At 44.4% G+C, this 26,588-nt stretch overlaps 1 protein-coding gene and 1 long non-coding RNA gene across 2 annotated transcripts; one reads left to right on the top strand and one right to left on the bottom strand.

Moving 5' to 3' along the window:
* LOC119376033 (peptidase M20 domain-containing protein 2) lies at nucleotides 1-26,588 on the bottom strand. The gene is made up of 6 exons (XM_037646027.2): nucleotides 26,278-26,588; nucleotides 25,977-26,125; nucleotides 19,706-19,855; nucleotides 9,515-9,656; nucleotides 3,027-3,269; nucleotides 1-475 (listed from the first exon to the last, which is right to left on the bottom strand). The coding sequence occupies exons 1-6, from the start codon at nucleotides 26,492-26,494 to the stop codon at nucleotides 177-179; spliced, it is 1,200 nt and encodes a 399-aa protein (XP_037501955.1). The 5' UTR covers nucleotides 26,495-26,588; the 3' UTR covers nucleotides 1-176.
* On the top strand, nucleotides 7,437-8,272 carry LOC125756335 (uncharacterized). Its single transcript, XR_007414385.1, has 2 exons — nucleotides 7,437-7,681; nucleotides 8,180-8,272. It is a non-coding gene; the product is annotated as an uncharacterized LOC125756335 (long non-coding RNA).

Below are 26,588 nucleotides of genomic sequence, written 5' to 3'. Positions count from 1 at the left end.
TTTGATAACAAACAACCCATAACTTTATTTAACCACTACGGTACATAATTCACCTTAAAAAACCATCGCTCATACTAGAGAGCACCTTTGAAAATTGATACTTTATGTATGTAAGTTCATTTTTCTCTGCAGGCCGTGTCACCCATATGGTATAGGAGGGGCTCCACAGATGGTTATCAGCTGCGATTTGATCGTTTCATATCAGCAGCAAATGCTGCCTTAGCTTCAGGTATGAGCACATCAGGGTTGAGCAAAATGTCAAGAGATGCTAAAGCCATTGCTTTAGCAGCAACTAGCGTTGGTGGCTGAGCAGATGGATGGCCTGCAGCATCCGTGAACTCTTTTGTGTGGTTTGGTCCAGCTGAGTCAATGCGATAAATAGGGTGAATGCTTGGCACTGTGTGGCACACATCACCCATGTCAGATGAAGCCACAAAAAGGTTGGCCTCACGGTTGCCATCGTCAAACTTAACACCTGTGAAAAGGATGCAGAAAAATACAGTACTTGAGATAAGTAGTGCACACATGTAGTTCTATGTTGCAATCCAGAATATATATATTTATACACGCATGCACGCACGCACACGCGCGCGCGCACGCACACACACACACACACACACACACACACACACACACACACACACACACACACACACACACACACACACACACACACACACACACACACACACACACACACACACACACACACACACACACACACACACACACACACACACACAGGGTGTCCCAGCTACCTTTATCCAAGGGTTAAAAAATACAATATTAGTCAGGCGAGTGAAATCAGTTGCAAATTGCTGAACGCCACCTTGCGCACTAGACAATTTTTTGTTTTGTAATTAACTAATTTGTTAATTAGGATTATTTAACTAAATTGCTAAATATTGATTTTAGGCAAGAAATGCGGCTTGCAAAGTTCGAGAGCATCTTCAGAAACTCCAATTGCGTAATTTGTAATAGAGAAGGTCTCACGTATACCATTTTTTCCAAGCTGCAAAGAAAGCCCGTGATATACAAAAAGAACCACGTGACTAGCGCGTTCGTGCGCAGCGAAAATGCTGCCCTCAGCCGTGGTTTGAGCGAACGAAATCAGCTGCGGCCGCGACTCGCAGTCTCCGTTGCAGCGGTAGGCCGATAAGTTAACGGTGGTTTCTTGGCCCGCACTTGCTACAACTTGCACTGTCACGCGCGCCAAATGGCTGACGCAGGCCAGGAAACCACCGCCCACTTATCGGCCTACCACTGCAACGGAGCCGGCGAGTCCCGGCCGCAACTGATTTCGTTCGCTCAAACCACGGCTGAGGGCAGCATTTTTGCTGCGTGTGAATGCACTAGTCACATAGTTCTTTTTATATTTCGCTGGCTTCCTTTGCAGCTCGGAAAAATGGTATGCACGAGATTTTCTTCATCGCAAATAACGCAACTGGGGTTTCAGAAGACGCTCTCGAACTTTGCAAGTCGCATTTCTTGCCTAAAGTCAATATTTAGCAATTTAGTTAAATAATCCTAATTAACAAATTAGTTAATTACCAAACAAAAAATTGTGTGTAGTGCACAAAGTGACTGCCAGTAAGTTGCAACTGATTTCACTCGCCTGCCTCTAATATTGTATATTTTAACCGTTGGCTAAAGATAGCTGGAACACCCGGTGTATATATATATATATATAAGCACACTCACATGGTCTTGTATTTCACATTACACATTGAATTACACAGACTCAACAGAACAATCCAATTACGAGAGCCGGGAACCCATGCTCGACATTTAATTTTATTTCATAAAATTATCTTAATTTTTATATAAATCAAAACAACACCTACATTTATACTAAAAACAAAATGGCTGCAATGGCAAGTAAGAGTCCCTCCTTGTGATTTTTCTGGATTTACGCCACTGCTTGAGAGCACTGAACAGTCAGGTAAGCAAACCTAAAAAAAGAAGGCACAGAAATATCTTGGGCACTGCTGCCCAACATAGAAGCATCATATTTTCATCAAAACATGCTGGAGAAGTATGCGCTCAATTCACTGACAGTGTAGAACTCTTTCTGCAGGCAAGTTAACGAACAAGTTTGAAGGTGGCGTGACTATTTCACAAAAGAAAACAAAAGGTCCCACAAAAAGTCCCATGCTTACACATTTTTTAAATTTTAGTGTGCTTCACATTGTCTACAGCTAATATCATGTTGTGCATTTGGCAACAAAATTGCTTTCATGAACATATCATAGTGCACTGACTGCAGAAATCAGCATATTACAAGAGCGCTGTACGCTGCCACAGGCCTGTATCATACACTTGTGAACCAGAGACCCAAAGATCTGTATGCTGTTCAGTCTTTCTTTAAAACAATGTGCAGTGCTACGCTATCATGATTCTATCATTAAACACAACACCATATGTGCAAATGATGATGTGCTGTTACCTCCTGTTACAACTATCTCTTTCAAGGTGCAATTGATAAATACAAGCAGTTCTCTCTATATCTTCATTTACAAGCTCCTAAGTTGACTGGATGTAAAGACAAACTGCAGTGCGTGCATGTATCAAATAATGTAAATAACCCATTCTCTCATAAAACAGACTTCCCACCCTCATATTTCATTTTGTTTAGAAATCCGAAAGTTTCGTGCAATCAGTATTCAAAGGTCTGCTTCTCTAATATTTGTATTCAATTTGAAAACTTGACCATTCAAACACCTTCCTTTGTTTGCTCAATATGTATGAAAGGTTTTTAATAAATGGTATGATCACAGCATGACACAACAATATCAAAATGATTGGTGAATGCAAAATTTTTGCTCACAAGATCTTTCGTGCACAAAAACACTCAGGCACGCAGCCTTGCTGTGGCTGTTAAGCAGCTGGTATTCATAATATGGCTAACTTTACTTCACTGCAGCATCAAAACTCTACCTCTGCAACCATATAGGTAGTGTTCTGTATCAAACGAAAAGTAGTGATGTGATTCTGAAGCACATTATCAGAATATACCAGGTACATACCAAGTGATTCAGCATGCTTCTTGTAAAGCCGTGCAAGCACAGAATTAGTAGCAACTGGCTTGAAGCTGAAGGACCGTGTCACCTCCATTGTACAACCTGTGGCTTCAGCGCCAGCAGAGACACAGGACATGACCTTCTTGCGCAATTCGGCCATCATGCCCACAGTGGGAGCACGGTACAAGATGTCCATGGCAGAGCGTTCGGGAATAATGTTAACTGCTGCGCCTCCATCAGTAAATATGGCTGCATACGAAAGTAAAAATCAACATTAATAATTTTAATATCAACACACTATTCTAGTTACCTTAAAATGTTTAAATTTTGGGAAACGATTATAACTCTCGATCCTATTAAAGGGACCCTAACACAGTTCTGACGATTTCGTACAAGCACATTGAGCTGGTAATGCAAGTCCTTTGAATCACGAGCAGATTAATTTAAGTGTCCTGCGTAATGTGCGCAATTTATTATGAAGTGTCCAACATATGCATCACTACAGATCGCAGTGGCACTGCCATGCGAGTCTTCAGTTGCTCCTGCCGATGGCACATCACATGCGCGAGCGACGTCACACAGACGACCAATCTCATTGGCTGTCACACTGATGTCATAGGTTAATTCTTTCAACCTAATCATGAATAAATGTTGTTCGTAATAGTTGGAACCCTTTATAATTGTTGTATTTTAAAAATAACACTAACAAAGAACTGAATACACGGTGGCAGTGATGTGATTGACCTAAGCCATTTCGGCGCAGCTTCTGAAGCGACTAAAACCTCACTTTGAAGCAGCATAACCACCTTTTGCAGCAGGTACCTGTCACACATTTTCAAATGCAAACTCTAAGCTGGAGCAGTTATACCACATGTTTAACGAAACCGATTTAGGCACACATGCATTCATGTTTACTCAGAATACTCCTAAAGATGAAAGTGGGTCACCACTCTTCGTTTTTCTTCAGGCAGCCCTAAGTTTCTTTAGCTTTTACAGATTCTTAGCTTACCAGAGAAGAAAGCATGAGTGGCCAAAGGCAGGGATTTTTGTGGCGTCTGGTGATGTAGAGCTGAACGAAGCACTGGCAGACAGCCACAGGAGGTGGAGCATAGCCATGATCACTGATCTCCAATGAACCCAACCACTCAGCTAGATTGGCAAATAAGTTGAGTAACATCTAAATGCCTGCAGCTCCTTTGATTCAAGGTGCCTTACTTAAATTATGGTGCATATAACTTGATAATGTTGTATGTCAGGGATCCTTTAAAGTGGCATTAAAGCTGTTGTTACACCTCATTTACTTGCTTCTAGAAAATTGTATCCAGACTCGTTACCCTAAGTTTCGAGTTTTATGCCCATTAACGTATACATTTCTGAATAAATACTTGTAGTAGCAAAGCGCACTTTTATGTTTTCAACACTCCCACAGTCGGGTACAACTTAACAAGTCAGGAGAGGCCCCGCTCAGACTGAGGCGAGGCAGCCGATCACCTCCACGACTAAGGACATAGTCTCGCTCATGCACTTGGCAATGTTAGGCAGGGCCACTGAACATCCGGCTCATGACGTCAGCCTAGAGTGCATGCCCACTGGCACAAGCTTGTGTGCATCTGACTTTAGGGAGATATGTCGCTATCTTCTAAAGCTGTACATGACTACAGTGGCACAACACAAGCCAAAATGAGGTATTGGCATTAGCACACCCAGTCCAGTATTTTTGTCAAGAGGAAAGGTCTGAAAATTTCGTGTGCACACACACTGAAGAACACAACAGATTTGTTTTACTGTTTCAGTCGTGGGCTGGTTCACAGTAGAAACATCGAAATATAACATATATTTGCATGCTCAACTAGTCAAAAAAACAGTCTCAAACAGCCTCAGGGACAAAGGCAGAGCAGTTTATTGATTAGTAGATTTGAACATGCTGTTTTGTCTACCTAGGTCATTGGTTTGTGGTGTTTTAACATTCTAAAGTGATTAAGGCTATGGGAGACGCCATAGTGGAGGGCTCCGAATAATTTCAACCATCTGGTGTTCTTTAAAGGGACACTAAAGTCAAATGAAAATTCATGTCAGAGTGAAAGGTCAATTTTTGAGAACGTCTAAAACATCAATATTATCAACAGCAGTGCTCTAGTAATAGAGAAATTAAGGTAAATGTAGGACGCTATATGCACCACCAGTGGGACGTTTTGGAATGAGCCCGATGACATCAAGAGTCCAGAGTAGAAATTATAACTAATATTCAAGCTACTTATGATAGAAAAGAACATTCAGAGCATTGCAAGACATAATATAATGCTGCTTGTGCGTTTGTTTGATTCATGGAAAAAAAGAACTTGACGTTACAGTGGAGAACGGCGCGGGTTGTGCAAAAGTTCCGCTTTCGCAGGGCTGCGCTCCGCCTGCGCGGCCGCGTCTCAGTGGTAGTTTCGTTATCGCATACTGCTGCGTGTGCCTTGCATGCTCATGAAAGTCGCTATAACGGAAAGTTCCACAAAATGCCGCGTCCATGTGATGTTGTGTGATGCGCTTCAGAGTAGAAACCACAGCGTCGGCTGCCAGGCAGTAAATGAAACTTAAGAGACAGTAGGATTGCACCACTGTCACAAAATGCAGGGATCGCACCACATGCGAAATCATCGAGGCAGAAAAGATTTTTTTCATTAAAAGATGATTACGTTAGCACCCCTTCTGTCGTGCTCACCGATAAAGAAAAGTTGTTCCTTGGCTTGGCGTTTTCATGTACTTGTGCAATATCATTGTGTTTCGCGCATGACTAGTGGAACTGATGACTGTATAAAATCGAAGACTTTCGCAAGAAATGAATTGTTGGCAGTTCAGCGCTCTGTCTCTTCTCTTCTATCCCCTCCTGTCGTATGCGCTGTTAAGCACTCTTTATCAGGCAGTAAAGGCGGGCAACATTGGGCAAGGCAAATGCTACGTCAGGACCCACGTGAAAATGGGATGTGAATTCCCAGCTGGAAATCGGGTTTCCAGCCTGGTTTTCAGCTGGAAATGGCTCTTCAGGCTGGAAATTTTCCATTCCCAGCTGGAAATACAATTTCCAGCTGGGAATGAAACCCATTCCAGGCTGGAAATGGTATTTCCAGCATGGATATGGAAATAATTCTGGAAAGCCATTTCCAGCTTGACGTTTCCAGTTCCAGTTGGGAAGTTATATTTCCAGCTGGAAATTTTTCCAGCTTCAGTTGGGAAATACTTTGCTCAGCATGAAATTTTCTTGTTTGAGCGAGGAAGTGGTGTAGTTGACAAAAGGAATTCCAGCTGCCCAAAGATTGATCTGCATACAATTAAGTGATAGCAGATTAAGTGTATAATGCAGACCGTGCATTTAGACATGACTTAGAACACTGGTTCTCAAATGGGGGTCCGCGAGGCCATTCTTCGGGGTCTGCAACATTAAGCTTGCAAAGAAACAGAGAGTTTTTTGAAGGCCCACTATGTCCCGTGACAGCGGCCCCTTCTGGTTTTTGGTATGCTTCACTGCAAGACATTTGTGCAGTGCGACGGAGCTGACTTATGTTTCTCCTTCGTGAGGTGGCTGTAAAGTTTCTGTTGCAGTTTTCTACGACATATGCGAGCATGTTTTTTCCAGGCTTGCATATTTGAAAAACAAACATCGCGATAAAGAGGTTGAATGTGGCTGCAGGCTAGAGAACTTATTGACAAGTTGTTCAGATCGAATTGACGTGGCACTTTTGCCTGACCATTCTTTGCCACGTAGAAATAAAAGGCACCTATTTCACACGCTGCATATTGCGTATAACCCACCCACCCCCTCTTCCTCTGACTGCAAGGGTCCCCCTGAAACATCCATGTCTGAGAACCACATTGAATATTCATCACATGGCACATAGAATACATTTTACAACCGTGATCTTCCGCGCCCCGTACGGCTGGGTTGCAAAAAAATTGAAAAATATGTACGGCTGGGGTAACACGCGCTTTTATTTGACCTTTTCAGTAGTCGTGCGCCCGGTCGACACGGTTCATCATTGAGCCGTTGCGCCAATAGCTAGTGTTTAAACAATAGTAGTTACTTCCTTGTGAAAAGGGGCATTATTTTCAGCATTCGCCATTGACTGCCACGATCGAATAGCAGTGAACTTTGCTAACTTGCTCCCTCCGACGCCGCGGCCATGAAAACGCCGCACGCACTGCCGCGATGTTTGTTGGCGTCTCAGTAGCTCTATTCTCGTATCATTTCTCGGTGACTTATGACGTTAATGCTAAATAATAACCTACTCTGTAATATAAATACAGCGTACAAAAGTTATGTTTCTTTTTTTAAGGTTAACAACATTAAAGACAGCGGTCTGATAGACCACATAAATTATTATGTCGCCGCACTCAGCCACAGTTTCGTACAGCACATGGCGGCTAGTCGTGGTGATATTGGTGATATCTGTGCGTGTGTGTGCTCGGTGTTCGCTACTCTAGGGAGTTTCCTTGATGAATATCTGTGCGACAGTTACATGGAATAGTTCTTTGTGGTCAGGTTTATCTCTGGAAAGTGTTACGAGTGATAACCAGCATGTTCGAGCGGTTTTTATTGCTGTACTGTGTGCGATGTCTTGGATACACCAGCGCCGATCAAGGGACAGCGATTTTCTCAGCTCTAATTGTTCCATTTGGAGGTAAGTTGCACTTATATATTTCAAGTATAAGTGAACGTTTGTCTCGAATGTTTGTGGGCTTCGTTATCACGATGTCATGTTACCTGGCTGCGTGTAATGTTTACATATGCGCGAAGTACACTACAGGCCGGTTTGTGTAAGCAGCCTTTGTCTCCAGTAGCCCTGTGCCGTGCAATGCTTGTGCCTACTGGTGCGCATGCGTCTATGCAACAAACGCGAGTAATTACATATGTTCGAGTGAACTCATTGGACGCCTATTCGGAGTAGTTTAAGGTCGATATAAATAATCGTTACATAGCACCTACAGTATGAACCGCAGTGCTCTTGCTCACCTTTGCTTTATATTGCACTGCATTGACTTTGTATTGTGGTACTGCTTTTGAAAGCTGTATTGATGCTGTTCATGTGATTTGGTAAAAGTATACTTTTGCTAGAATTGCGTTTTATGGGTCATTGTGGTTTTGATGTTTGCTCATTATGTATAATTTTTTTTTTCAGGTGGTGTACGAGGATATGAGCAAACTCATTCTACATCTCGAGATATGTTCTAACACTTGCTACAAGCGTTCAAATAAATGCTGTTAAATTTCACCACCATGTTCTTTGACTGTGTGCAGTTCACTGGACGAACAGGTCCTGTAGGAACCATGCTAAGACGCATGCGATAGCCGCGAGGTCAAATCTGGAAACTCTTCCATTTCCAGCTGGGAATGAAGGATTCCAACTAGAAATTTTGCCATTTCCTGCTGGAAATATTTGCTGGAAATATTTCCATTCCCAACTGGAAATATTTCCATTCCCAGCTGGGTTATGGAACCTGGAAATTTTTCCAGGCTGGAAATTTTCCCATTTCCAGCTGGGAAATTTTCCAGCCTGGAAAGATTTCCAGGTTTCATAACCCAGCTGGGAATGGGAATCATTTTCACCTGGGGAGGCCTTTCCAGGTGCGTGATTTGAAGTGATCCAATGCTGTGCGGACCACTAAAACGTGATTTTCATTCAAGATAAGCACTTCCTTGGCACGAAACAAGCACTACGAGGTTTCTGGAACACTATTTGAATAATCAGTCAACTTAATATTTGCCTTTAGTGTCCCTTTAATGTGCACTGAAATCGCACAGTACACAGGCCTCCAGAATTTCACCTTCATCGAAATACGACTGCCACGGCTGTGATCAAACTCGTGACTTTTGGGTCAGCAGGTGAGCACCATAGCCATTGGGCCACCACAACAGCTTTTGTCTGCCTGGGTGAAAGGGATACCACTTGTAGCATTTGATTATTACCTTTTTATTTGCCATTAGTAACAATAACAAGTGGCATCAAGTTGAGATGATGAGATAAAGCAGAAAGATTGGCATCAACTGAACTGCTTAAGTGGCAACCCTCCCCAAATGTGGTTGCTTTCTACAGATGCCAGTAGGCAACGACACAAATCTGCACCAGGCCCATCTTTGTAGCAGGTCGTTTTTTCAAAGATAAAAGCAAGTTATCTTTTTATTAAAACTGGGCAAGTAGCAATGTTGCCTGATACATTGAAAGGCAACAATAAAATGCGTACCTTCTGCAAAACTTTAGCAAGGAAAGAGCAGTATCAACCACGACATTTTTTTTTTGAAGATTTTACACAAAATATACACATTTCTGTACAGCCTGTTTGATTTTTTTTAACTCTGCCTTATGCTTAATGCCATGAGACAGGAGCTGATAAGGGTATAGAGTAAGCTATTTAAGTGCTTTATACTGAACATTGAGCTTTAAGTGCTGTGGAAATGTTCTAGTAGAATTATCGGGAACCTAGCAACTTTCACAAAATTAAGTACAAATGCTCACCTCCTACATAGCAGTTTGGCTTGATGTGCTGTCTAAGATATGAGAGACCATTGTAACACATGACGGCAGCATCCAGAGCATTAATCCCATCCCAAGGAGCACCTGATGAGTGTGCTGGTTTTCCATGGTATGTTACACTGATCTGTAACAACAACAACAAAAAAACATAACAATCCTCTTAAAAGTAATAGCTGATAAATGAGTCCTTTCCATGGTATGCTACCCCTGGCCTGTGAAGACACACACAAAAAAAGAAACATTGTTAAAGGGACCGACAACTAATTTTTATGGTACGTATTTTCTTCAGCGCAGCAGAAAGCTCACCGGTCAGAGTGCCAAATCACAGAATGGCAACGTGGAAAACGCCACGAAACATTTGTAATCAGAATTTTTCCATCTGCGGCGAATATGAAGTCATTATACACACGAGCCAACTATGCTGCAAACAGTGAGCGCGAGAGCGGTTCGTGTTCGAGCGCGGTGAGTTACTGTGCATGCGCACGAAGTGCATGCATGCGCAGTAGCTCACCGTGCTCGAACACGAACCGCTCTCGCGCTCCCTGTGCAGCTCCTTTTACCTCGTAAGCAGCACAGAATTGAGTGGGGCTGGATAATAATATACATACCGTAAAATACCGATCAAACGCCCCCACCCGTGTAAGCGCCCCCCTCATATATTGTGAAGATTTCCTATTTTCGGTCTCTACCGAGCAAGCGCCCCCCCCCCCCCTTTCCCACCTCAACCCGCCACTCTCTGCCGACTCAACCCGAAGCTGCCGAAACCGAAACCGTGCCAATGGCTACGCTTTTGCCTAATCCAAAATCCAATCCAAAAATGGGTCATGTGACCACCTTCGCTGGCATTGGCATTGGCACGACGCCTGCCATTTTGTTATTTGGTACCGAACGTGACAGCGGCGACTTCTCGACATGCATTCCTATACAGTTAAAAAAAAATCGAAGTCGTAGAATGGCACCGCCAGGCGGGAAGGAATGTGCACGCGACAGCTCGCCACTTCAGTATTGACAGAAAGAGGGTCCGCGATTGGGACAAGAAGTTCGACAGCCTACTTCAACAAAACTTCGGCACGGCCAAGCTTAGGCGTAAGTTGAGCAACGGAGCGCCAGTATTCAGTGAGGAAGTAGACGACGCTCTTTTTGAGTTCCTCGAGCGGGAAAGGAGCGCTGGACGTGCTGTAAGCAACAGACTTCTTTCAGAAGAAGCTGTCAAAATAGCTCGCAGCTTGCAGCTCGGAAATTTTGCTGCGTCGAGCCAGTATATCAAGAGGTGGAAGAAGCGGTTTGGCGTGACAATGCGCCAGTCCACAAACGACAGTCAGAAGACGCCCGACGATTTCTCGGAGGCAGCAAAGGCATTTCGCTCTGCTGTCAATAGCCTGCGAGCACGCCACGACTACACACCATACAATATGTGTAACATGGACCAGACGATGGTCCGAATGGACTCCCCGTCAAGCAGGACAAACAACGTGGTTGGGGAGAGCACCGTGCGCATTGCCAATACTGGCTGCGCCCGCAGGGGCTTCACGGTTGCATTGGCAGCATGCGCAAGCGGCCACAAACTGCCAGCTTTTGTCGTTCTGAAGGAACAAAGTGGAAGGATTCCAACCAAAGCGTTCATGAGCCTTCGTATACCAGGTGAGTGACGAAGTTTGTACGTCGGGTTCTTTTTGTTTGTTTTCACGGCGGAAAGTAACAATTAAGAATGTGCTCGATTACAGTGACCTCAGTTGACTGGACCTTCTTTTTTTTTTTTTGTAGGAAATGTTCGCGTCACCGCATCGAAAAACGGTTGGATGACGTCGGATAAACTGCAGGAGTGGCTGGCAAGGGTGTGGGGGCCGAACAACGATGATGTGCGGCGGCTACTTGTGCTGGATCAGGCACCCATCCACAAGACTCAGGCAGCAAAAGACGCCATAGAGGAACGCGACACAGACGTTGTGTATGTGCCTGCGGGCTGCACAAGTTTACTGCAGCCAGCCGACGTCTTTTGGAACAGGCCATTTAAGGCCAACCTTCGGCGTTCTTGGGAGATGTTCATGAGGAAAGGAGAAAGAACGCCGAAAGGCAACCTGCGAAAGCCATCGCGGCAGGACGCCCTCAACTTTGTGTCTGAGGCTTGGGCCGCTGTCACCGCTGAGACAGTCGTGCGCTCGTTCAAGGGGTGCGGAATTTCCAACGCACTCGACGGCTCCGAGGATGGCGAGCTGCATGACTGCCTGTCCGACATCGGCGCCGTGGCACCCCAGAATCCCGAGGACTTGCAAAACGAGTGCCTGGACTTAGTTTTCGGCTCTGACTCCGAAGAATCATTTGACGGTTTTGAAAGTGATTAAATTAGAGCGAATGCTGCTGAATAAAGCTTTTTGGTTTCCATGCGTTGCATTTCCTTCCTGAGGAAGGGGGTTCGGGGGGGTCGGCCGCCATCTTGAATTTCGGGGCAGTTCCGAGCAAGAGCCCCCCTCCTAACATTACCTGATTATCCCCGCGTCGAGGGGGGGCGCTTGATCGGTATTTTACCTCTAACTTTGAGGACTAATTATGGCACTCATGACAGCATCAGACTACGTACAGCAAAGTGATCGACTTCATAATCCAGCTTCAAGGCTCTTACGCTAGGCTGCGCGACATACCAGTTTTTGTTACTTTTACACACGATTTAAAAATATAAATCCTACTCGCAACGCGAAAAGGATGCTGGAATCGGCCACTATATTTTATGGTCTTTTCATTTATACCAGGATCTAATCCCACGCTCTGGCCAGTTGTTGGTCCCTTTAAGGCAATATCCACCATATGCTCTCACAGAACAATGGAAATTTTGTTGCATTACATGTGAATGTGTAAGTCTAGACTATCATGACTTGAATAATGTTATTCAATGCAACATAAACCCTATTAGCTTTGAAAGTACAAGTCCACAGTTGGCCACTTTTATGTTTAGTAATATCTAGTAGATAGATATATGGTGTTTTATGACATAAGGGCCATTTGATGGCCAAGGAGTGCTAGGACATAACAAATGTGAACAATGGTGATGTTCATTGGCAGTATACGGGCCTAAAATTCCTTGCACTAAAGGTGGCTAAAACATACAAGTGTTAAAATCATGAGTGACGTGACATGTGTACAGTGAGGACCAATGACAAGTAGTCATGATAATAAAACTACGGAGAGGTGGCATCAGCACGAATGCCTCAACAGCAGCCCTTGGGTCAAAGGGCCGCGAGGCAGATGCTATCTTTAATGTTGCCCCCGCAGCAGTAACCTCTACTCAGAGGTCGTGCTACGGGTTGCCTGGAAATATGACGTGAAAACTATTTACATCCTTTAATAAAAATGTGAACAATGATTCGTATTTCAAAGTGGTTGCCTACCTATGAACATTGATGGATGCAGTGGTATTTGCTGTCGGTAGGGTAACGGGTAGTGTTTTCTACTAATAGCATCCAATTCATTGCATTGTATCAAAATACGAAGCACGTTGAGTGGTTCACCACATTTATCTCACAAATGTCGACCGCCACTGGACAAAAGGTATGAGTGTGTACTGCATGTGTGTCCTGTTCTTAGCCTTGTAAGTGTTACTTCTGTGCCGCATGACTTTGATACTGGCGGCCAATTACCAAGGTGCGGCTTGATAATGTGTAGTTTATTTTGCGTGTGCCCATCCCATGTGCTCTGCCAATAAGCCCCGAGTTTTCATTTAAGGAAAGGTTTTATGTCTAGTTCAGGGATAGCTATGGATGTATTGGCAGTGTTTTCGTGAACAGATGCAGCTAGCTAGTCTGACAACACGTTACCTTGGATCTCGCGGTGTCCTGGCACCCAGCACACTACAACATGTTGTTTCAGAGTGTAGACAGTGCATAAAAGTGTGTAGACTGAAACAAGGACAGGGTTCTTGTGCTTTTTAAGAGTTTTCAGAGCTTTTATCACGCTTAGGGAGTCAATGTATATCACTGTACTTCATAGTTTTAATTCTTTTACACGTTTGATGGCCACAAATATTGCGTATGCCTCTGCTGTGAAGATGCTTGTATCTGAGTACAGAACGCCTACATCTGAAAAAGATGGGCTGACCGCTGCGTAGGACACACAGGTGCGAGACTATGAGGCATCTGTAAAGAATTCTGGAAGAGTGTATTTGTGCTGGAGTTCGAGGAAGTATGTACGGATATGTGCAATAGGTGCGTACCTCGTAACTTCCATGAAAGATACATCACAGTCTATAAGCTATAGTCTATAAGTCACAGCGGGAGATGTACAGCGGGAGCCATCAAACCGTGTTCAAGAAGTGGCACACCCATTTCCTCAGCTAGGCCCCTCGCGTGCAGTGAGTAGGGGTGTCTAACGGTAGGACGGTTAAAAAAAGAGTGCAGAAGTGGACAAATCATTAATTGTGGAGTGTGAATGGTGTTTCTTGTCTGCATTCACTTTCAGAAAATATACAAAAGGCATGTCAGATCTCTGCAGGTGGGGCGACCACTCGTTCGATTCAACGTAGAGGCTTTTTATGGGGCTGGTGCGAAAAGCACCCGTAGAAAGACAACCGCCTAAATGGTGGACAGGGTCAAGCATCTTCAAGGTGTGTTGGAGACTGATAAACCATGGCCCAGTAATCTACGCGCGTATGTGTGAATGAGGCTTTTGTACAGATTTATCAGGCACTTCCTGTCACTACCCCATGCAGTACGTGACAACACATTTAGGATATTCATAGTTTTTATGCTCTTGTTTTTTATATACTTGATTTGAGATACAAACGTGAGCTTTGAGTCCAGAATCAGGCCTAGGAATTCATGGTCCACCCCTACAGGTAACTGCTCGCCATGCAATTGAATTTAGGGATTTGGGTGGAGGCCTCTCTTTCTAGAAAAGAGAACATGTGTGCTTTTTTTCAGATTTAGCCTGAACCCGTTCTCATGTGCTCATTTGAACACCTTGTTCAGACCGAGCTGGACCTGCCGCTCACAGATTGCAATATTACAAGACTTGAAACCTATCTGCACATAATCCATATGTAGAATAAAACGTTTTGTGGGATGCACAGGAGCAAGGACTTCATTTTTATAATAAAGAGTGTACAACTGAGGACACCACCCTGTGGCACTCCAGTTTCCTGCACAAATGGTCATGACAAAACGTTGCCTAATCAAACACGGAATGTCCGACTGGACAAGTAACTTAGAATTATGGTTAACATCCTACTTCGTATACCTAAGTGTAAGTGTGACAGGTCTCTCAGTAGTATTCCAAACCGGCATGTTGTGTCATAGGCTTTTTCCATGTCAAGGAATACTGAGAGAAAAACTGCTTATGAAGAAATGCTTCGCGAATTTCAGCCTCAATGCGTATTAGATGGTCAGTTATGGATCGACCCTCTCGAAATCTGCACTGGTATGGATAAAATAATTTGTTAGTTTCAAGAAAGTGTAGGAGTCGCCTGTTGATCATCTTTTCGAATACTTTGCATGTTTGCACAGACAGCTTGTTAAGGCTATTGGTCTGTAGCTCAAAAGAAGCGATGGGTCCTTGCCCTGCTTGAGAATAGGGACCACTTTGGCTTCTTTCCAAGTAGAGGGAATCTTACCGGAGGACCATATATAGTTATAGAGGCAAAGGAGAGTTCTTGTGTTTCAAGAGGTAGGTGTCTCAGCATATCGTACACATTACAAGATCAGCGCCCACGGCAGAATTATTGCAGCAGGTTAGTGCTGCCTGCAGCTCTGCTAAACAGAATGGTTGGTTATAAGCCTCATTTTTTGTACACCTTCTTTTTAGCTTCTGTCGTTCTGTTGCTGTTTTGTACTTTTGGAACGTTTCAAAGTAGTGTGAAGAGCTCGAGACGTGTTGAAAATGTGCACCGAGGGAGTTGGCTTGCTCTTCAAAGCTGCCACCCTGTGTGTTCACCAGGGCAAGTGAATGCACTTGCTGGCCTTTAACTCTTATCCCCCTGTTCCAGATCTTACCTTCATCTGTGTACGAATTAATACTTGATATAAACTTCTGCCAGCTGTGCCTTCTGGCCTGCTGGCACGTTCTTCTACATTGGGACTTTACCTCCTTGAAATTAATGACATTCTCTGCAGTGGGATAATTACGCAGCAACGCCCACGCTTTGTTTTGCTTCTTACAAGCATTCCGACATTCCTCGTTCCACCACAGAACTCGGCGTTTTCTAGGCACACCACTGGATTGAGGAATATATTTGGAAGCACAATCGATCAGCCAAGCTGTAAAATACTGTCCGGCGAAAGATTCAATAACTTAATGGGCCGGAGAGCAGGTACAGAGAAACAGAAATAGAAATAAGGAGAAAGAGAATTTCATGGCGAAAAATTTTTTTTTGCTGAGGCAAAATTCGAACTTGCGTACTCAGATCTGAACGTGAGCGTCCTAACCACTCGGCTAACCAGGCATGCTGGCAAAGCAGCTCATAACCTTGTACAGTATAATACAGTAAGGTGGTTGGAAAGGGAAGTTAGGGTTAGGAGGAGAAATGTGAGGTTTAGGAGGAGCGAAAGGTGGATGGGGAAACGAGTACAGAGAGAGAGAATGAAAGAAAGAAATAGAAAAAGAGGAATAGATAGAAAGAAAGGGAGGAAACAGAGAAAAAGATAGAAGGCAAAAGACCGTCTACAGAGAGAGAAAGATAGAGAGCGAAGTAAGAAAGGGAAGAAAGAGAGAAAAAGACAGAAGGCGATAGACCGACCACACAGAGAGAGGTAGAAAAACAGACCTACAAGGAAAAAGACAGAGAGAGAAAGAGCCAGCAAGCAAGCGATAAACAGAAAAAAAAGATAAAAGGCGAGAGACCGACGACAGAGAGACAGCGAGAGAGGAAGAAATAACAATTAGAAGAAACAGATAACAAGGTAAAAGGCGAGAGACCGACTACACAAAGAGAGAGAGAGAAACAAAGACACAGAAAGAAAGAGAGAGAAACAAACAGAGAGAGGAAGAGATAAAAAGCAACATGCACAAAAAAAGAGCACCGAAAAAAAAAAAATAAGAGGAAAAGCATAGCCATTATACAGTATAGCAAGTATAGTTTGCCGTGTGGCGTAGAAAAATTATCATCTTCATGAACCGGCATGCGCCCTCTTCATTATCTTCTCCATCTTCGTTCTCTTCTGCTTCAAGTCCACCAGCTGTGCTGTGACCCAGCCTTGCGCAACTTTATGCAAGCTACGCTAGTTTTTTTTAATGCTTGTTTTTTGTAGTGTGTACGTCTGTTTGATACCCCTCAGCTGTGCGAGACTGTTGAAATCGCAAATGCTGCTCGACCGTTTTCAGCGAAGACTCAATAGAACAATGCGTTTACGTGAGCTGGGAGCCCAGGCTCATTTTTCAATCTTATTGAAAAGTAGGATTTTAATTTTAATATAAATAAAAATGAAACCGATATTTATAAAAACAAAATGGCCACCATGGCAAGATTTTTGTCCCCCCTTTTGATTTTTCTGGATTCACGTCACTGCTTAGCCCTATACTTAACAAAATCTGATTTGTACTGCTGGTGCCGCCACTTTATTATGCTTTAACTCGGGGGTCGTCTATCTAAATACATGGAAATGAAGACGTTCTTATCGGCAACCACTGCACCGAATTTGATAAGGCTTATGTCATTTAAAAGAAAAACTTGAAAAATAGTGACACGTTAAGAGGAGATGCAGTCAAAAGATAAATTTTTTAAAAGAAAAATAATTTTACAATTTTTTGGAAAATTAAGCTTGACCATTACACAGTACTAACATGTAAAAAGTTGAAAGCATACTTCCAACAAAAAGCCAGTGCAAAATCCATTTCTTTCAGTGTTATCAATTCTGGAAAACCACAAATTTATGCAAAAGAGGGTGCCACTTTTGAAATCCGGCATTTCAAAAACATATGCGTCTTCCACTATTGCTTTCTGTTGAGAAACAAGGAAGGCCTTTTTTTCATAATAACTACTGAGTTCATCAGTTCCATATCTGTGAAAATTTTTAAAAAATACAGAAAAAAACAAGGCGATTACTAATGCGCTCAATGCAACCCTACGCAAATTTTAAATAACATTTAAAAGCTTGTCAAATGTGTCTTTTCCACTTTAGAGTTTGAGGCTGTTTGCTATGTTTGTACACAAAATTAAATGTACTTGACTGTGTTGATGTTATAAAATTAACTAAATTGGACATGCATATGCAGGAAGATGTGTAGAGTGCACTTACCTAGGTTTCTACATAAGTAATGGTCATTTCTGTTGTGCACATCCTACAAATGCATCAAATATCAGAACTAAGCACATTCTAGATTGATAATTTTCTCTCTCGATATAAAAATAGAAGACTGTCAAATCTAGTGCTTAACTGCACTCTGTGGGCTGCAAAAAGCAGTTTGTAGCATGAAGCTACAAGAAAATTTCTCAGAAAGGAAAGCTTCTTAGTTGATGAAAAATTCATCCTGGTCCAGGGATCGAATCTGGGACCAACACCTTTCAGAGTTGGTTGCTCTACCAACTGAGTTAACCAGGAGGCTTGCAATGGGCAGCGCGAGGGCAAATTAACCAACAAATTGAAGCACGGACACTGAATATGGAAAATTTATCATGCGGAATCTCTCAAGGTAGGGGAAGAGTTATGAAAGAGAAAATTGCAATACACCTCTTTGTAGCACAAAGCTACAATTTTGAAGTATGAATTTCTCAGAGAGGAAAGCTACCTGGTTAGCTCAAATGGTAGAGCGAATGCCCCGGAAAAGCAATGGTCTCAAATTCAATCCCCAGACCAGGACAAATTTTTATCAACAAAGAACCTTGATGTTCGGCATCTATGAGCAAGGAAATTACAGTGCAGTCAGCAGATTAAAAAAATTTTTTTTCTAATGACCACACTGAATAGTTGCTTTCTGCACAACCAGGCATATAAGTTGATGTGGATGCAAAGGTGGTGCTGTATGTCACTTTCAGCAAATGCCATTTGAGCAAGGCCCATGGCTGCTCAGAAGACTCAATTAAGATCACGAGGAAGTTTTCTTTGTTTGACTACAAAGTACATTAGAAGAAAGGATATGGGATGCCTTGACGAAAATCGAGGGGGGGCAAGGGTCATCACACCACCCGGACATACCCCCTTGATTTGTATTTGGGTCTAATATGGTTGGTTCCAAAACTGATTCCCTCAGCCCAACAGCCACTTAGTTCTCTACCAGTCAGGCTATGACTATCCAGTGAAGCAAGCTGAAGTGAAAGAGGTTGGTTACAAACATTTAACAGAGACAAATACATTGTGAACCGAGTGGAGTCAAAGAAGGCTAACTTCATTAAAAGTCAGCGTACAAGGCGGCCAATTGTGGAAAAGGAAGTGAGCACAATGAAACTAGAGCATGCCAAGTAAGGAGCATTAAAGGGACCCTGCAACACTTTTTCAGAATGGTCAGAAAATGCCACTGATTTGTAGTCGAGGGTCCTGAGAACACACGAGCCAAACATTACAGTGCAGCACGTGGCCTGGAATTTACAATTAAATCTCAAGGTCAGCTAGGAATCCTTCCCTCTTCTCTCTACAAATGATGTGATATACCCGAATCATTGTGCCACATACTGAAGTCCACGGCTGTTAGCTGATTTCAGCATGGCGAGCTGCATAGTTACCATGGCTGCCGCATGATGCCGCCACGTGCCCGCGCGCACGCTTGCAATCACACTGAAAGTAAGCCGCGCGTTTGAAGAAAAAATGAAAAGAAAGTGCTCAAGGTAACGACGTGTGCTGATGAAGAGATGCATCTTCTTGCCCCCTTATCATCCCCCTCCCTGCGAAGCTTTCAGTGCACTCGCTGGTACGAAAAGAGAGAGAAAGCGCTTAAAGCATGTGGCACATCCCTGTAACTCCACTCATACTTGAAGGATTCTAAAAATTTTGGTGGCAGTCGATTCGCGAGGCAATAAGTTCCTCTAGTGATGCCATTAGACGATTACTTGAAAAAGTGTTGCAGGGCCCCTTTAAGCTAGAAGGAAGCAAAGATGTCAGTAAGAGAAAATTGAAGAAGTCAGCTGCACAGAGGAGAGGAATTTGGCAATATGAAGTGTCACTACACTGCTTCAATGATAATCACATTAGTGTTGCCTTTCAGAGTGACATTGGTCCTGCCAGAACTTTTACTAATGTGGAGCTATAAGCAACTTACATGGCCAACACCGATAAATAGTGGTGCCAGTTCATTGCTTCTGCTGGGATGAACCATCATGGCCACATCTATGTCAGCAAATGCACCTGCATTGATCAGGTCAATTTTGCCACCTCCACTTTCCTCTGCTGGTGTTCCAAGAACAACAATCTGGAGAATTAAAAATGAAGTGTTAAAGATTGTTGTAAGCACTTTACATATCCCACAAGGATCAATGCAGAAGCAGGACAAATAAACCACAGAAAGCATGAAGCAACAGGGTAGTTATACACATTAACAGTGAGAAGTATTAGCAGAGAGAAACGTTTTTATTATTATTATTTTAATGAGAGATGAACTATGCTATTATCTGGTGATAAAATCGTATATATATATATATATATATATATATATATATATATATATATATACCACACAGTAAAAGCTCGTTAATTCTAACTCAAAGGGGACTACAAGATTGTTCGAATTAAGCGGAGTTCGAATTAGAGGGAGGGCGCTAGAATGAATGGACATTACACTACACTGCGCAGGCAGAACCCAAATAAGCCACCTCTGGACTCGTCATTGCGAAGTCGGCGCTACTACACGTTTGTGGCAGGTGATTTCATAAACTAAGTTCGTGGAGCTCTAACAGCAAACAGAATTATTTGATCAGTCAATGATACGCCAGAAACAAGCACCGACATGCACTCATGTAAGCAGGGAGCCTTAATGTGAAATATATGATGCTGTGGGGACAGAGGGCCCAAAACAAACAAACATTTGTTAGCTGGGTGACTAAGCTGATGTCACAGCCAAGATGTCCGAGCTTGTCGGTCTCTTCATCTTTTTTTTGCGGATGCCAAGCACACTGTCCACTACATGGCTCCCCTCCTAGCAATGAAGGCATTGCTTTCGAGCGGTTTATCTGGTTGAGATGGCATTGCCAGCATCTACATGAGCTGGCTTCAAACGGTCTATAGAAATAGTAGTCTCTTCACGTCCATTAACAAGGAATGTAAAGTGGTTAGGATTACGGTTGAGGACTTTGAAAGGACCGTTGTAAGGCGCTTGTAATGGAGTACGAGTGGCATCCTGATGGACGAAGACGTGGCTGGTATAAAGTAATGATGGGCTCATCATTAGTGGTCTTGCAATCATGACGAAGCGGCGGTGGTGTAACAGTAGCCATAGTAGCTCGCAGGTGGTCAGCGTAAGAGTATACCTCAGCAGATGTCGGTTCCAAGGCAAAGAACTTGCGGGGTACACGAAGTGTCATGCCGAAAACTAGCTCTGCTGACGAGCACTGTGTGTCTTCTTTCACCACGATGCGAAGACCTTGTAGAACCAAAGGCAGGCGCTCTGTCCATGCAATTGAGTCTTGCGCACGCAGTGATGCTTTCAGTTGACGGTGGAAGCATTCTACCATGCCATTCGAACTTGGGTGGTATGCTGTGGTTCGTATGTGTGTTACGCCCAGAAGGCAGTTGAGAACTCGAAAGAGGGACGATTCAAACTGTCTCCCTCGGTCTGTCGTTATGGTGTGTGGCACACCGTAACGAGCGATCCAGGTGTGCACGAGAGCCTGTGCAACAAATTTTGCAGTGATGTTGCTTAGCGGCATTGCTTCCAGCCAACAGGTAAATCGGCCTATACAAGTGAGTATGTATTGTTGGTTCACGGACCAACAATGCCGTGGTGAACATGGCCAAAACGGACATCTGGTGGTGGAAAATGACCAGGCGAGCTCATGGTGTGTCTGTTGACCTTGGTGTGCTGGCATTGGGTACATGACTGCGCCCAGCAATGGGCGTCGGTATTCATACGTGGCCACAGGTAACGGAGGGTGACAAGACGCTGTGTTGCTTGCACTCCTGGGTGCGATAAAAAGTGTAGAGCGTTGAAAACTTGCCATCGGAGTTGTTGTGGGAAATACGGTCGAGGCTGACCTGTAGACACATCACAAATGACGGTATAGTCGCAGCCTGGTAGTAAGACCTCTTTAAAACGCAGGGAGTTGTTCGCAGTTCGGAGCATTGGAAGTTAAGGGTCTCTGCGCTGAGCAGTAGCTAGGCGAATGAAGTCGATGCCAGAACGAGGTACTTGGCTTGCGTTGATGTGAATTCATGACAGAGCGCCAGTAACGGGATCGGTGGCACCACTAATGTGTCGAATGTCAGTAGTGAACTCGGAAATATAGGCAAGCTGGTGAATTTCGCGTGGCGTGTGCGAGGAATTGTTCGAAGTTATAGCATAAATCAGTGGCTTGTGGTCGGTGTGAATAAAGAACTGGCGACCTTCGAGGCTGTGACGGAAGTGGTGGATTGCGAGGTAGATTGCCAGCAGTTCGCGGCCTAAAGTGCTGTAGCGGGTTTCTTGCACTGTCAGCTTCCTTGAGAAGAAAGATATGGGCTGCCATGTATTGTCAACTAGCTGTTGAAGAACAGCGCCAACAGCTATGTCAAAGGTGTCCACCATAATAGAAATTAGCGCATCTGACAACAGGGCTTGTTGCTGAGCTAGTTTGTTCATTACTTGAGGAAAAACTTTAATGGCGCAAAGAAGACTGGGACAAAGCGAAGCATGTCTGTCTGTTTGTGTCTGTGCTTCGTTCCCGTCTTCTTTGCGTCATTACAATTTTTTCTCTAGCGCATCTGGTTTCGGGTGTGCCAGAAGAGTGGCAGAAGCAAGAGCATTTTTGGCAGTGCTAAAAGCACATTCGGCAGCATTCATTCATAGTATAGACGTGTTTGCCTCTGGTTTCCCAGAGAGCAGATTGTGCAGTGGCTGCAAGATAGAAGCACGAGGAATGGAACGGCGGTATTGACGAGGCCCAGAAATTCCCACAATTTCTTTGTGGTCGATGGTTGTGGGTAATCTTTACTTGAACGCGGAGTGAGACAGGCCGGATGCCATGCTGGTCAACTTGATGCCCGAGGAACTCTAGGGAATCGATGCCAAACTCACTCTTCAAGACGTTGATAATGAGGCTGTATTGACGGAGACGTTCGAAGACCTTACGTAGGTCCGATTCATGTTCCACAGCAGATCGACTGAAAACAAGAATGTCGTCTAAATAGATGAAACAATCGGTCAGCCCACGTAGCACTTGATCAATGAACCTCTGAAATGTTTAAGCAGCATTTCTGAAACGAAGGGCATGTGGACGTATTGAAACATGCCGAAAGGTGTGATGATTGCGGTTTCAGGAATGTTGGAAGGCTCCACAGGGTTTTGGTCGTAAGCTTTTACTAGATCCACTTTGCTGAATATGCAGCAACCATGAAGTGATGCAGTGAAGTCGTGAATGTGAGGAACAGGATACCTGTCGGGAATCGTCACTTTGTTTAACGTGCAGTAATCTCCGCATGGCCTCCAATCACCTGTCTTCTTTGGAACCATGTGTAAAGCAGATCCCCAGGGCTAGCAGAAGGACGAACGAAACCCAACTCGAGCATGTGATTGAATTCTTGTTTTGCAATTTTCAGGCGATCAGGTGCTAAGCGGCGAGGTCGGGCTGGTGGTCCTTTCATTACAATGTGGTGCATGACTTTGTGCACTATTGGGTGATCTGGTGATGGCGTTGGAATAGCTTTGGAAATTCTTGTAGGATGGTGGACCAAGGTGCCAATACCGGGGTGTGTGCTTGTACGAGACGCAAGGGCGGCGCAGATGTGGTGATGCCTTGCACTGACAGGTTGGTCATGGAGTCCAGAAGGCGGCATTGGCATAGGTCGACAACCAGGTTAAGCTTCCACAAAAAACCGGCATTGATGATCGGCCCACGGGTGTTGGTGACGGTGAATAGCCATCGAAAGAGACGCTGCAGTCTGAGATGAAGAGTCACTGATTTCTGGCGATACGTTCTACTGTTGGAACCGTTTACTGCGATGAGAAAGGACGTCTCATGGCGGTGGTGTCTGCGGTCGTCAAAGGTAAGGGGGAGGCACACAAATTTCTGTGACCATGTCTACAAGGTAGCGATTTCGTTATGCGGTCGGTGACATAGAAAAGACAACTTAACGCAGGGCCGGTAGCACTTGCCGTCATCAGTGACTGGCCTGACCGTTTCCCGAAAAGTTGCACGGTGGACGGCACTGACGTGCACGAGTGCCATATCTGGCATGATACCAACAAATAAAGGTGGATGAATAGCAGGAGTTGCTTTGGTTAGGTGAGCAATGATGTCACTCTTTTCTACCCGCAGAGAAGCGTAAGGTAGCTAGCTCAGTAGTTAGTTGGTCGACTTGCGTAGCAAGCTGTGTGTTTGGCGCTGAGTTCGTCAGAGTGCTGCTGCAACTGATGATAGGAGCTGTTGAATGCGTCAAGACTCGGAGTCGGGGGTGCGCCGTAGTAACTCCCTTTTAATGGTGTCGTACGGGTCATCAGGTGGTGGAGCTAGCAAAACGTCGCAGACAAAGCTGTGGTGGTCGGGCTGAGCGCACTCGCGGCATGGTCGTACTCGGCCATCTGCGATGTGATGCGATGACGGCGGAACTGTGTTTTGATGTGGATAAACCAGAGCTCACAATCTGCGGGCCAGAACTCGGGAAGCTTGAGTGTGGCGACGGAAGGTGTTGCATTTTCTTGGGAGTTTGGTTCCGTGGCATTGAAGTGAAGCTGCGGGACCTATAGTTGCGATGTGGGAAGCATCCGAGGTCCCCAACTTGTGGGGACAGAAGGCCCAAAAACTTGGAGGACGCTTGAGCTTTGCCTTCAAGAGTAAAACGCGATAGCAAAATCGGGCCCCGTGCGCATCACCTTCTCAATTGCTAGCATGGATTCGATTCTCGGTGCATGCCTCAACCGTGCCGTAAGGAAACGAATGACTGTGCGCGTAACATTGGCCGCTTCAAACTATCCTAGAATGCCTACTGCAAGTACAGTTGTTAAGTGCCCACTACGCCATAATCATTCCTTTTGAGAATCAGCAAAGGGCCCACTACGCGCCCGTAAGGCAACACGCGAACCTACGCAGCTGTTCACTTTGTTGATGCTTTTGCTGATGATTTAATATGCCTGAGTGCTTTGTAAAAGGTGGGCCTTTAAAACAACTACTCATTGCACAATTCACATGTTTGACCCCTGGTGCAATTCTACACTTCTGCCACACAATATTACATGCGTTAAGGAGACTCCTTCCACTACATGACATTCATATAGTGTTTTTTTTTTTTCCAAAACAGTTCCAAGAAATAGCGTGGCTCTGTGGTAGAACATCTGCTTGCCACGCAGATGGCCTGGGTTCAATTCTCACTCGAACCTGAAGATTTTTATTAGTTATCTTAAAATATTTGCATCTTTCTCGATTTGTCGCTCACAACCAACGACGCCATCACCGACGCCGGAATTTCTGCGAAACAAGCTCTTTAACGCTATCGCATTAAAACAAACAAACATTTACTAGGAGGGTGACTAAGCTGATGTCACAGCCATGATGTCCAAGCTTGTCGGTCTCTCCATATTTTTTGAGGGACGACAAGCACACTGGCCACTACAACGCTATTTATGCTCCAAAATTCGTTTATTTATATGGCAGGGTTAATGCAATCAAAATTAAAAGTAATCAGCAATTTGCATTTGCTTGTGTTTCTTCTGTTGCGGCACCATGGGCATCGTTTGCAGCTTGCCCAAGAGCTTCAGCGCAGCGTCCGAATTCTGATCTGCTGAGAAATGCTGCTGTTTCGTTGTTTTGCATCTCCAGTAAACTTGGTTTGGTTTTGTTTTGCAACACATTGTGATCACTTTTGGCCGACTTCTGCGAGTAGCTATGAAAGCCAGGGGTTCCCAGTTCAAGTTAATCATTGTGGATACCAACGCGTTCGAATTATCGGGCACTTTGCCCCATAGAAATACACAGGGCAGTGCTGGGTCCCAGGGCCTCAGTTCGAATGAACGAGCTTTTACTGTGTGCATATGTCTATATATATATATATATATATATATATATATATATATATATATATATATATATATATATATATATATTCCTAAGCGCCGACAAATGGTAGTGGTGTACGTAGACTTCTATAGGCATGTGCACGAAGAGAAGATTAGAAAAAGTGAGCCGGTATATGCAGTGTGAGATGCGCCCCGCCATCCTGACAAGTTGGCTTCGTGATCACGCGCCTAAAATGCTGCAGTTCGCTTTCACTAAAGGTAAGCAGCTAGCAAAAAACCGTACTGCAACAAATAGGCTCGAGATCGTCCAGCACAATGAAGAATGCACGTGAAAAGCAAGATAATGAAAGGGCGACCCAAGGGTGGGCGCGCATTGTAGCGCGAATGGTACCTTGCCCTTCAGCTTCGGATCGGACCGCAACGCTTCCTTCACGGCCACTCCAGCGGCAAACCCTGCTTCAGCTATTAAGTTGTGCCCGCAGGCATGTCCAACTACAGGCAGCGCATCGTATTCGCATATGATGCAAATCACGGGACCACCTGTATTGCACACACACATACACATACGGCAAAACAGGGTTATGTTTGGACGCAGTACAGAGCAGCAGTGCTTCGCCTCCAGTGGTAGCGACGCACTTCAGAAACGTTATAAGAGATATCACTGAATGGCAAGCACAGAAAATTATACAGACCTGACCCAACTGAATACTCAGCCCTAAAGGCAGTGTCCAAGTGATATTTTCGCTGGACCTGGAAGCCTTCGTCTTCAAGTGCTTGCGAGAGATAATCGTGGGCTTTCACTTCGCGGTAATATAACTCGGGGTTTTTCCATATTGTTTGGCTCACCGAGTTTAGTTTCTCGCGGTACTTGTCAATGGTATTAACTACGACCTCCGACATGTTTGCCATCCTAAACACTTTGCACACGCGCCTACCATTCAGGTATGCTCAGGTGTTTACGATGTCGACGACCCGACCTTCGTACCTCGTGCCGCCGTCTGTC

The sequence above is a fragment of the Rhipicephalus sanguineus genome, chromosome 1 (assembly GCF_013339695.2).
Source record: "Rhipicephalus sanguineus isolate Rsan-2018 chromosome 1, BIME_Rsan_1.4, whole genome shotgun sequence".
NCBI classification, from domain to species: domain Eukaryota; kingdom Metazoa; phylum Arthropoda; class Arachnida; order Ixodida; family Ixodidae; genus Rhipicephalus; species Rhipicephalus sanguineus.
This window is presented reverse-complemented; position numbering and strand designations above follow the sequence as displayed.

Excerpts from the sequence above, each read along its gene's own strand:
- LOC119376033 (XM_037646027.2), bottom strand. The coding sequence starts at position 26,494 with ATGGCAAACATGTCGGAGGTCGTAGTTAATACCATTGACAAGTACCGC. Across the intron at positions 19,856-25,976 it reads ATCCGAAGCTGAAGGGCAAG|ATTGTTGTTCTTGGAACACC; the intron begins GTACCATTCGCG and ends TTAATTCTCCAG. Across the intron at positions 9,657-19,705 it reads TATTTATCGGTGTTGGCCAT|ATCAGTGTAACATACCATGG; the intron begins GTAAGTTGCTTA and ends TTGTTGTTACAG.